Source organism: Fusarium oxysporum, genomic scaffold (genome assembly GCF_000149955.1).
Source record: "Fusarium oxysporum f. sp. lycopersici 4287 supercont2.34 genomic scaffold, whole genome shotgun sequence".
Classification (NCBI taxonomy): domain Eukaryota; kingdom Fungi; phylum Ascomycota; class Sordariomycetes; order Hypocreales; family Nectriaceae; genus Fusarium; species Fusarium oxysporum.
The window spans coordinates 172,614-184,901 of NW_017264846.1; the positions used below are offsets into that span (position 1 = coordinate 172,614).

General features: G+C 48.5%; 3 protein-coding genes across 3 annotated transcripts; all 3 read left to right on the forward strand.

Annotated features, from left to right (window-relative positions):
* Window positions 1–1,831: 1,831 nt before the first annotated feature.
* Window positions 1,832–3,373, forward strand: FOXG_22427 (uncharacterized protein; the record flags this gene model as incomplete). The annotated part of the gene is made up of 1 exon (XM_018402835.1): window positions 1,832–3,373. Exon 1 carries the CDS (start codon window positions 1,853–1,855, stop codon window positions 3,371–3,373), a length of 1,521 nt encoding a protein of 506 aa, XP_018256977.1. The 5' UTR covers window positions 1,832–1,852.
* Window positions 3,374–8,486: 5,113 nt separating this feature from the next.
* On the forward strand, window positions 8,487–10,899 carry FOXG_16334 (uncharacterized protein; the record flags this gene model as incomplete). Its single annotated transcript, XM_018396375.1, has 3 exons — window positions 8,487–9,967; window positions 10,151–10,592; window positions 10,654–10,899. 3 exons carry the CDS (start codon window positions 8,487–8,489, stop codon window positions 10,897–10,899), a joined length of 2,169 nt encoding a protein of 722 aa, XP_018256978.1.
* A 387-nt stretch (window positions 10,900–11,286) lies between these two features.
* On the forward strand, window positions 11,287–11,550 carry FOXG_22428 (uncharacterized protein; the record flags this gene model as incomplete). The annotated part of the gene is given in 2 exon segments (XM_018402836.1): window positions 11,287–11,505; window positions 11,521–11,550. The coding sequence occupies 2 exon segments, from the start codon at window positions 11,287–11,289 to the stop codon at window positions 11,548–11,550; spliced, it is 249 nt and encodes an 82-aa protein (XP_018256979.1).
* Window positions 11,551–12,288: the final 738 nt, after the last annotated feature.

Consider the following 12,288-nt stretch of genomic DNA (forward strand, 5'->3'; position numbering starts at 1 on the left):
ATAGACAGTAATTGGCCCGTAATTTGCTATAATCGTTGTCCCCTGATCCCGGGCAGAGCGTCTAAGGTTCTTCTCCTTAAGCAGGCGCATCTCCTGTGTCGCTGTAATGCCATTTAAAGCGAGAATTGAGTGCCTTTCACACCTTCTCATTAATATGTAACACTGAGGGAGTCAGGGGCGTGCCCGAGACCACTGAGCATTCGATCCTGAGGGCCACATATTCCTCGTACTGACGGTCTTCCGCAAATTCAGCTGTGGCGTGTCCATTTCGATCCAGTCGGCGTTGACATCAATCGAATCTCCTGATCGAAAGGAATCGAATGGTATAGCTCTCGAGATGATTAGGCTTCAGAAATCTCATCGGATTCGGAGTTGTTATCGCTGCTGTGAGTAGAAGATGACCCCAGTGATACGTAGCCGGGTAACGACTCCTCAGCTACCTCTAAAGATAGTGATGATAAGGGGTTGGTCATACGGTCGATCACGGCCGCGTGATTATAAGGATAGATGCCGGTCTTCTTCCAAGATGAGATGATAGTGCTTTTCTTAGCAGTCTTGCGGCGGATTTCCTGTAAATGAAACAGGAAGTCAGCTTTATTGAAGTCTGTAGCGCCATCTGCAATCTCACGAGAAAGGACCTCTTGATGCCAGTGCTTATATTAGCTAAATAGCCTAACATCTAGCGGCTGAAGAATATGCGTCAAGAGGGGAGGGAAAGGGAAGAGCTCTACGCCTGCATCTTGGGCTTTTTGGAAAAGCTCCTTGGTGAAATGATTCTCACAGCCATCTAGTAATATTGTTCTTTTTTGTGGATTCTTTTGAGGCCGGGTATGTCGTTCAAAGTGATCGAAAACTTCTAGCGCGGCGATATCGTCGACATAGCCTTTTGGTGTTGTGATAATCGTTGCGCCTTTTTCTAATGCATTATCAACCCACCGAGACGGTAACTGTACCCCCGGCATGATAACAAAGGCGGGAATAATAGCTCCTGTTTCTGATATCGACTCAATGACCGTGACGCTTATTGTCTCATATGCATCGATCAAGATGGGCCGGTCAACAGCTCGAAAAGTCCGTACGATAATCCCGTTTCTAAGATATCCAATCTGGAAGCCTGTCTCATCGATGTTCCAAAGACCCTCATAATCTATGCCTTTTTGGTGTTATCATGCCACTTTTTAAACCACTCTTCGACATTTGCTCGGTCTTCCATCGCCTTTCTTTGTGCTTCAAGCATTGAAGTCTTCTATGAAAAACAGAAGAATGACGGCGTAAGAAGCGCCTTGTGTTGAATACTGGTGAAAATGAGACCGGCTAACCGGCTGACCGAACTACCGGTCAGAGAGCTGTCTCAGCACTGTAACAACCTCTTAGATAGGTCATTACTGAACAGATAGAAATAGGGTTCCAACCCAACTATCGGACAGAGAGGGGAGCACACACAATAGACCCCTATATCTGACACTATGATTAGATTTGCGATTACTATAGGTCGCCTAAAGCAGAGATAATAATACTACTTACCTACTAACTACCAAAATATATCTACTAATAACAGCTAACGTGGTTGATAAGCATGTGTCCCAAACAAGTATGTGTCAAACATTACGTGTATTCGGTTCATTGATGTGAATTGGTGTATTCATGTTGTGTTCTGTTGAAATCTACCCCTTGGAGGTTTTACCATTTCGGCTGTAATCTTAAAGTATCCCTGCTTGCACGTGAGACCCCAGCACCTGTTCAACAATATCTCCAAAAGGCACTGTCAGCCATCGACAACGGCGATGGTCTACCCGTTGCATCCCGAGGAGTTCGAGTTGCCCTCATTGGGGCTCTCACCCTCATCGTCAAAATGCAGAGCACGCCCGATCTTGGTCACGTCTACGAAGCAGTGAAAATCGGCCAAGTCGAAACAAAAGCCGCAGCCGAAAGCCTAGCGCATCACGTCAACAGCCTCAAAAATGAGCTCAACGAAACAAACACTAAAGCTCAACAAACCATGGAAGTAGTTCAACGTAATTCGGAAATTGCGATGGACGCAAAAACGGCCGCGAAAGAAGCCACGGAAATCGGTAAAGCAACAATGAAAATGATCAGAGATATGAAGCTCGTGAGCCAGCAAAACCATGCTAGCATCACGCCCACTTACGCCAACGTGATGGCGAGGGGAGGGCTGGCGACAAGCATACATAACCCACAGAACCAGAAAGCATCACCTGTCCAGACCGTACGCGAGATCATCATCAACATCAGAGACCCTGTCACTATAGCCAACATCAGAGCGATGAGTCCCCGTAGCCTCAAGTCACATGTAGACCTCGCAATCGCACAAAGCAGCAACGAACACATAGAGAAGATCAAGGTAGTATCCTCCAATCAGCTCAGGAGCGGTGACTTGAGCATCAAAACGGCCACTTCATCGGACATGGTAGCGCTTAGACAGTTTGCAGAAGACTGGGAACAAAGGATCGGAAACGGTGCCACTGTACGCATTCCGACGTATGGTGTCTTGGTACATGGTGTACGCACTAGTTCGATGGATATGGATAACTTGGAACTCATTAGAGATGGGTTATTGCAGGATAATAAGCCTTTCATACCAACTGCGGAGATCAAGTACATAGGCTGGCTGACGAGATCTTCGTCCTCTAAATCAGCATCTTCGGTCGTGGTCGAGTTCACACGACCGGAAGATGCGAATAAAGTTATTGATGGGGGCCTCATTTGGCAAGGCGAGGTGTTCCAATGCGAACTCTATGACAGACAGTGCCGCGTGAGACAATGCTTCCAGTGTCACAAATATGGCCACATAGGAACCCAGTGCAAGGCAACAATAACATGCGGCTACTGCGCGCAAGAGCATCCTACCCGGGATTGCCCAACCAAGAGCGATAGGGACGCACCACGGAAATGTGCGGCCTGCAACGGTGTACACGAAGCCTGGAATAACCAATGCCCTGTCAGGAAGCAGGAGGTCAATAAAGCCAAAGCGGCCTCTAAACTGCGGCCCAGATATCATCTAGAGCTAGAAAGCTTCGTCACCAGGATATCTACCGGAACCAGAACGCGGGAGCGGCAAAACAACACCAACACAATCACCAGGACAGGACGACCTATTTTGGAATCAGGCCGACCCCAGGACGCCAGTTCGACCCGGAGCAGGTCGCCTACCAAGAGGCTACAGAAAAGAGCGAACCCTGGCAGTGACCAGGTGGCGTCAGATAATCCCGATAACGAGATCGTCGTAAACATGGGGAGCCAGCGGCCAAGACGAACGGCAGCCGCTTCCAGGAGGGTCTTGGAAGCACTGGACGTCAACAGACAAACCACACAGCATGGTCAACAGATGGAAATCGACGACCAAGAATGTTAACACAAAATACTCTTACAATACTACAGTACAACGTCAGAAAATCCAAAGACACAGTCATGGCCACGCTCTTACGAGATCCCGACATAGGACGATACGACATCCTCGCTATCCAGGAGCCTTGGAAGAACCCATTCGACACGACAACTCACCACCCAGCTAAGGATCAATTTCACCTATGCTACCCAGACAAAGACCAAACCCTTCCAGCCAGGGTCTGCTTTTTCATCAACAAGAGACTCGATCACTCCAGGTGGCACTTTGAAGAGACAAACAGAGATCTCGGCTCACTAAACCTAAGACTCGGAACAGAAGAGGAGCAATGGATTATGGTTCACAATGTCTACAACCCGACACAAACCGCAACCGAAAGAGGGAGCACGCTACCCCTTCTCGGCAAAGCACTGGAACAATCATCCCAACATGAACAGATCATCATTGGCGACTTCAATCTACGCCACGAGCTGTGGGGAGGTGACCGGGTCCAGCGAGCGGATCCTAATGCTGCCGAGCTCATCACAATCATCGAAGATCACTGTCTCACGAGCAATCTTGTCCCAGGCACTATCACATATGAAGAGCGTGACGGAAGAACGACCATAGACCTATGCCTCACGACGGCGGGCCTGGTGGGCAGACTGATTCAGTGCGAAATCGAAACAAACATGGACCACGACTCTGACCACCTACCTATCGTCACCTCACTAGACCTGAATATTCTCAAAATGATGGCCAAGCCCCGGCGAAATTGGAAAGCCTTAGATGAAAAGACATTCACTCGCGTGCTGCAGCGGGAGCTTCCGCCACAGCAAAGACCAAGAACGAAGACAGCTCTGGATAGACATGTGGAGGAAGTGATGGTAGCCTTAACGGTAGCTGTCGAGGAAGCAGTACCGACGACGATTCCATCGTCTAGATCGAAATCAGGATGGAATGAAGAATGCGCCAAAGTACTGGCACAATCAAAACGACTCCGTCGGCAACACAGCTTATACCATACCGAAGAGACATGGGAAGCATACCGAACGGCGAGAAATCACAAAGGTAGAACCATCAAGAAAGCGCTCAGACAGAACCATCGCGAGAGGATAGAAGAAGTTTCTCAATCCCCAACAAACCTCTGGCGGGTAGCAACATGGGCCCGAAACAGACATAACCAAAGTCCGAATGTAACACCAGCACTGATTGATCCAGCCACAAAGCAACAAGCAAATACCCCAAACGAAAAAGCAGAGCTTCTCAGAAAGACCTTTTTTCCAGTGCCACCTGAAACCAATCTCGAAGACATAGAGAATGCCAACTACCCTGCTCCCATAACCATGCCACCGATAACTACGAGAGAGATAGAAGAAGCCATTGAAGAATCATCCCCATTCAAGGCTCCAGGACCAGACGGCATCGCGAACAAAGCACTCCAAATCGCCTCTCCCTGGATCAAGCACCATCTCACCAAGATCTTCAATCAGTCCCTCGCCCTTGGCTACTATCCGGAACACTTTCGACAATCCACAACGGTGGTCCTCAGGAAGCCAGGGAAAGACAACTATACCGTGCCAAAGGCCTACAGGCCAATCGCTCTATTAAACACTACAGGAAAGATCATGGAAGCGGTGATAGCAAAGAGGCTGAGCTACATCGCCGAGACTCATGGCTTGCTGCCCGATACCCATATGGGTGGAAGAAAGCTGCGATCAACAGAACACGCCCTTCACCTTATCATCGACAAGATATATGACGCCTGGAACACCGGGTCAGGCAAAGTGGCAAGTCTACTGCTTCTGGATGTATCAGGGGCGTTTGACAACATTTCACATGCACGCCTACTACACAATCTGCGGAAGAGAAAGATAGATGAAAGAACAGTCAAGTGGATCGGAAGCTTCCTGCGCCCAAGATTCACAACGCTATCAATTGATTGCTTCACATCTGAACCCTACAGATTGGAGACAGGAGAGCCACAGGGATCAAATCTATCACCGATCCTCTACCTCTTTTACAACGCGGATCTAATAGAAAAGTGCGGAGAATTAGAAGACACAATGACAACCGGCTTCATAGACGACGTGGCTATCCTGACCTGGGCAGACTCCACGAAAGAGACATGCAAAAAGCTACAAGAGGCACTCCACGTCGCAGAGAAGTGGGCGGCCACTCATGCATCTATCTTCGCGCCAGACAAGTTCCAGCTCACTCACTTCACGAGGACAAGAACAAGAATAGATGTAGAGGAACCCCTTCAGACAAGATGGGGCATGATCGAACCAAAGAAAACATGCAAGTACCTGGGCCTCATCATGGACTCCACCCTCACCTGGAAACAACACATAGACGAAGTACAACGCAAGGTCACCAAGACAGTCAACGCCCTAGGCAGCCTCGGCGGCTCAACTTGGGGTGTGACAATGCGAGAGATGCGCAAGATCTACAAAGGAGTGGCGGTGCCACAGATGATGTACGCCTGTTCTGCCTGGTCGAATGCAAACTGGAGAACCAGGGACAAGCCATATACTGAGCGAACACTGAGCAAGCTTCAAAGCCTACAGGCAAGAGCCTCCAGGGTGATCAGTGGGGCGTTCAAGGCAACGTCCATACCGGCCCTTGACATAGAAACATACCTTCTACCAGTCGAATTGCAGATCTTCAAGCACAATGTCAACGCTCTTGGAAGGATCGGCCCGGGTGATCATGGGCCCACGGAAGGGGAAACGAGAAGAAACAAGAAAAGCCCGAGAAGAGCTATCGAGCAGTCTATCACCGATCGCCAAGGGCCAAATATTCGGAGACAAGAGCGAATCGTCCCTTATATCGTCCCTCCATGGTGGCAGGGGCCACAGACGTTCATCGAAGCAAGCATAGAGGAAGCGCAAGCCAGACACGAGCAAATCATACAAGACGAGCTGGATGCAATACACATCTACACAGATGGTAGTGGCATCGACGGCAGCATCGGTGCTGCCGCGGTCTGCACCACTACCCAAGAAACAAAGAGTGCATATATGGGCGACGAGACAACCTCCACCGTCTACGCCGGTGAACTGCAGGGCATCAGCCTAGCCCTCCAGATCGCACAAGAAGACAGATCGAAAGGCAACAGAAGAAGCAAGGTCGCGATCTACACCGACAACCCAGGCCGCTATTCGATCCACCGCCAGGCCAAGGGCAAATCAGGCGCATACCTGCTCAAGAATATCACGCAACAGATCGACGAACTCCGAACACAAGACCTGAATACCGAGATCAGATGAGTCCCTGCGCATATAGGAATCCAAGGCAACGAAGACGCAGATCGAGCAGCAAAAGAAGCGACAGGTTGGAGAGAAGGCGGCCTCACAGGACCGAGAGCAGTAGAACCACAGCAATTATACCCACTTCGATCAACCATGAAGACATGGTCTCATAAAGAGACCATCAAATCATGGGAGACAAGCTGGGTATCCGAGACACGCGGCCGAGCATCCTTCAGGCACACGCCCAAACCTTCGCGCAAGGTCTTGGACCTGCACGATGGGCTCATCAAGAAGCGCAGCGCACTCCTCATGCAGCTGCGTACAGAGAAGATAGGCTTCAACGACTTCCTCTTCGGCCGAAGAGTACCAGGTATCACCAGCAACAGATGCCCCTGCGGATCGGATCGACAAACGGTAGCGCACGTCCTCTTACGCTGCCGTCGACACCGCCAACTCCGGGACCAGGAACTGGGACGACTCCGAGGACGCAACAATCTCCGGAAGCTACTGAACGAGCGCAATGCACTGGCTCTGGTGACAGACAAGTCATCGGACTCACCGGATGCGAGCCCTATGACTGATCCTTTCCCTCGACCACCCAAGGGTGTCGATGGAGTTCTGAAAAGTAGGTACGCGGTCGCGAAAGAGAGGTCTTCACAGCCCGAGAGAGCCTCGAATCAAGGATCCATTAGCATTAAACCACTGCGTACATGGGCCTGCCAGCAAATGTAAATAGTGGTTAGAGAGAGAAAAGCGGGAATTTTGGGAACAGCTGGCCAACGATGTTTGACGTTGGCGAAGTGGGGCACCGCGGAACAATACTGATCCGTGAGGCTTCGGCTGTTCGCCGGACCCCGTTATCCGGGCATAATCGTTTAGATGATTACAACCGAGTAGGATATAATCAAATCAATCAATCAAATCAAATTTATCACTTAAGGGATTGCTAGTACTTCTATTATAGGCTAAAATAGGTAGGATCCTAAGTATCTATGATTTAGCTCATTTTAATTGGTTGCACCACTCTCTCGTGACCTAGCCGGAGCTCCTCCACAATTGAAGGGATTAATTACTTATTTATAAAGATCCTAGTTAGTGAGGCTGAAAATTAAGATTGAAAATAGTCAGCTGCCAGCCACAGCGCATATCTATCCAATTACTCTTGTTGCAAAAGAGGGGTGCTGTATAGTATTTAATTAGCTCGTCTTACTCTGTAGAACTGCGATTCTTAACTCGTTCATCGCTGGCCGTTAGCCAAACTTTGTACCAGCCCCGGAACTTCCCGTATCGATTATCCAACGCTAGACACGCCCGCCTATTTGACAGGCTGTCTGGACATTAGAATCTAACTAGTACTTCCGCTAGCAATCGGCGGTTGACTTAGACTGGTGTCGATGTGTGTATAGACGAAGATCAAGCATGTGGAATCATCGAGCTAACCAATAATATCGGCGGTTCAAGATCGATTACGTATTAATATACCTTTACCTCCACGTCCCGTATCCACTAGATGACGGCAAGATGTGGTAGGCTCATGGTGGATCGAATACGAGCACACCATGCGTCTCACCCACCAGCGAATCCGAGCGCCCGAGACAGTTCCATTGAGCACTTCCCTCAATGACATTGGGCGTCATTTTGCCCGCAAAACGTCTGTCAAAGCTTATGTAATTGGATTATAATTGACTGCTTGCTTCAGTGGATTGACCCTTTCTTGCACCATCTTCCTCCCCGCTCTGCATTGCCGTTGCTGTGATCGCGGGTTGTTCATTTATCAACGCCACAGTCTGAGCTACAATATTCAGACTAGACTCAATATACATCTACCAGCAGTCTCTGTAATCGACCTAGTGACTACACAGCGGGCAGCATTTACTTGGCTATTGATCATGGCTTCGCAGCTGATCGCTGATTGGCAGCCCACAATCGATTCCTTTTGGGACAGATACCTCAGGTATAATGCTAGCCTCAGCGAGGCTGACCAGGCGATGGATAGAGACAGCATAACTATGGTACTCAAGCTTACTGGTCAGGGACACATCGAAGAAGCCATTATCGAATGCGGCCACATGTGGCAGAGAGAAAACGAACGCAGAGCTCCCAGCCTCAAGTTTGCACATGGCGGCTGCGACAATCACCCCGTCATCTGGATTCTGTCCAGGTTATACGGGTCAGTAAAGTATCCGGATCTGTGGGACACATGTGGAAACTACTGCGTCAATCCAGCTTTTCTGATCATGCAAGGAATGGCTCGGGACCTTCCAACTGATAGCCATGCACTGCTGAAGGCATTTGTCACCGTCACGGTATATTGGCTCAGTGTCAAGAACAATCTGATGATCACTGAAACCATGAAGTACGGGACGAGACTTCTCTCTCAAATAGAGGCCATCCCTAATTTTGACAGCCATGTTGCTGTCTCACTGCGGAACTCCTTGGCTGTTGCTTTTCTCCGGAGCCAGATCGATGGCCTGGGGAAACCAGGTATCGACTCAGACCCAGGATGGAACATTACTTGGACGCAGAGAGAGGCTATCATTCGTGCATTCCCGAACAGCAGAAACGAAGGTCTCTCTGATCTAGATGGGGAGATGCTACGATTATTCTATAGCTTTATCTACGTCGGTTTGCCACACCAGCTCGACGATAGCAAAGTGGTAGATGACATGATGCAGCTATATCGCGACCGCGAAGCCGTCTATAGCGAAAGGCATGAAACTTCTATGTCCTTTATTATACCCCTCCTCAGAGATCTCGTTCAACTCATGAGGAAGGTTCCCGGCCCTCTAGCTACTCAAGAAGAACACGGCTTTATTTACGACCTGGTAGATTTTTGTCTCGCAAATGGGAAGTACGATCAAGCTCAGGTTCTTGTCCAGGAGTTTATGGCAGTGCCCGGTAGGGTCATTCCCACAGATTCATCGACTAGCAGGGAGGAGTTTTCAAGTTGGCGTGCTCCCACCCGTTCTGTCCAGGCATTACTGGCACAGGAAGGAACCCCGGGGAGACATTACTACTGGGAAGACAGCCGACTGTACACAATATCAATTGGAAAGATTGAAATGTCCCCAGCATACCCAAAGGATCTTTTCCCCAAAGCCCCAGTCAAGGTCACAGCAACGCCAGGGGCAGGCCTTCAACTTGAGATATCAGACAAGTATCTGCATGATTGGAGTGGACGCAGTGATTCACAAGGACTGCACGACATTACACAGCGGGTGAAGCGTTCGGAGATATGGCATCTCTTGCAAAAACTTGAAATGATGAAAGACTGGAGAATTCTTCTGGGGTTGGGATTCGCAGTCGCATCACCCGATGTGTCAAAGGAACCGGCATCCCTGATTTTCAGGACTCTTTACCGCATGAAGAAGTTTGCAAGGACGATATGTATGGGAAGTCGCATGTTTTTTGGATCTTCAAGGAAGAGTTGATCGAGGCTACCTTGGCATGTTCCGAACACCACATGGCTGAAGAACCGCGGGACAATTTCTGACTTTGCAATCTAGGACATCAGAGAACCCTATACCTACGTATATCGATTCTTGAATGTTAGCGGCATCGGAGATCCAAGTTGGATGGCTTTGAAATTCCCGCAGAAGGATGGCACGGACGGGAACCGGCCATCTACCTGCCAGCACGGAACATGTTCCTATCCGAGAGAACTATCGTACGGATACAAGGGAAATATTCAACAGGACCTGGACATGGAGAAATTGAGAATGCAGTACGCTGTCAGCGACGGATTCGGGACAGAGGACAACAATGGAGCAAGCCCGACAATCAAATTGGCAGTCCCAGTGATTCCTTATGGCCATTTCGAGAGATCAAGATCTTACAGATGTGGAATGACATACAGGGAATACTTCGACATGCTGAAAGAAAATCTCTTGGGCGGTAAGCAATCCTCCGATCCGATTATTCACCGGCAGAAAGCGATTTTGCATAGTCAGCCAAAATCTATTCTTCCAGTCTGGGATCTGATTCGGTCAGAAGAGGTACGTCCTATTTTGCATCGGAGGCGATGGGTAGTTTTTCTAGAGCTGATTTGCGCTATAGACCTCTGATTCCAGCAAGGTAAACGACCTCGATCTTTCGTTCACCCAAGGCTTCTTCAATGGAATTCCATCGGGCACAGTTGTTCTCAATGCAACTGGGAACGAGCACTCCTACGGATTAGTGTCCACTGCCTGGCAGGAGTGGAAGACGTATATCCTTCACCCCGTTCCCAGCGAAGTTCTCACGAAAGCCAAGATCTCAAATATAGCGTCTTCTAACGTCCTTGGATACATAATGGGGAGCTAGACAACACAAGATCTCTCACAGCAGGCGGCAGGTATTCGTCTGCTGGTAATGGAAGCAGAGTTGAGATTACACGGACAACGCGTCAACTTCGCAATGAATCCTTGTCTGTACCTTGGAAATTCGAAGATATGTAAGAAGCACACAAAGTCCAGCAGCATCTTTTAGATCTTCATCCTGATAACTGTGACGCCATGTAGTATCAAGCTATGAACAACGCATCTTTTGCGGCCGTCTTAACCCTACCCTCTTCCGGTACGCCCCCCCCCCCCCCCCCCCAGATTTGACAATCTCATGGCGTACCATAAACCGTCGAAGAGACTAAAACGGAAGCGGGAACCGGATTTCCAATTCCTTTATACTCCTCCAAGCAATCAACCTTCGCAAGACATGGGGTTTACAGACAGCCCGACAGAGCCGTATAGCAGCGACGAATTTTGGGACGAGATGATGGCTCGTGAAGTGTGGGATAGGATGATTGAGAAGCAACGAAAAGTGGAGCCATCCGATCCCCGTGCTGAGGAGTACGCAAGGTGCTATCAGAGTGAAGAGCAAAGGAGGCAGGACTGGGATAGTGCAAGGGGGATTAATGGACTTGTTTTTGCAAAGGTAAATAGTTTATAGCTTAACGTACACAATAAGCATGCTGATTAAAAATCCCTTAACCTTACATCTAACTATCTAATTAATTGATTCTTAACTAAATATTATGTCTCAATTTAATAAAGAGGCTTAAATCCTTCTTACACTTCAGGCATATTGGGCAAACCTAAAATTAAATCTGTAATAAGCTGTAAAGGTCTATAATGTTAACTTCTTAACCCTCTATACTTAATATAACAGTATCTCTATATATAGCAATTAAGTTCTAAAGTTATAGAAACTGAGCTATCTAAAGGAATAAGTTATAGTTCAGTATATCCTTAATTTAAATTTATATAGATTTCCTCTAAGGGAGAATAGACAAGCTTATGCCATAGCCAGCATTGCAGTCTCGAAGATCGACAATCTTAATAGCGGCGGGAACAGTGTCTCAGTGGAAACTTGAACCAGTGAAGAAATTTCCCGCTTGCTACATTGAAAATTGTAAAAGCCGCTTGCCTCACTTGCAAACAAGTCAGTCTCAGATCCAGGAGAGAGTCCGATTATGCATTTTAACGGAAACGGTTTGGCTGTAAGGTCGAAGAAAGAAGCCTTAGCGCGTCATAGTTGCCAGGTGAAGCTTTTGTACAGGGCGCTACTGGGGGACTGGGCTATACCTACCCAGGAGCGGGGCGGGATGACAGACCTCGCGCAATGGTCAAGACGCTTTCCTTTGTCATCTTACTTTATTGGCATGCAGATGTTAAGAAAGTAGCCCTAATTACACCAATCTTAACAATTGCACCTACT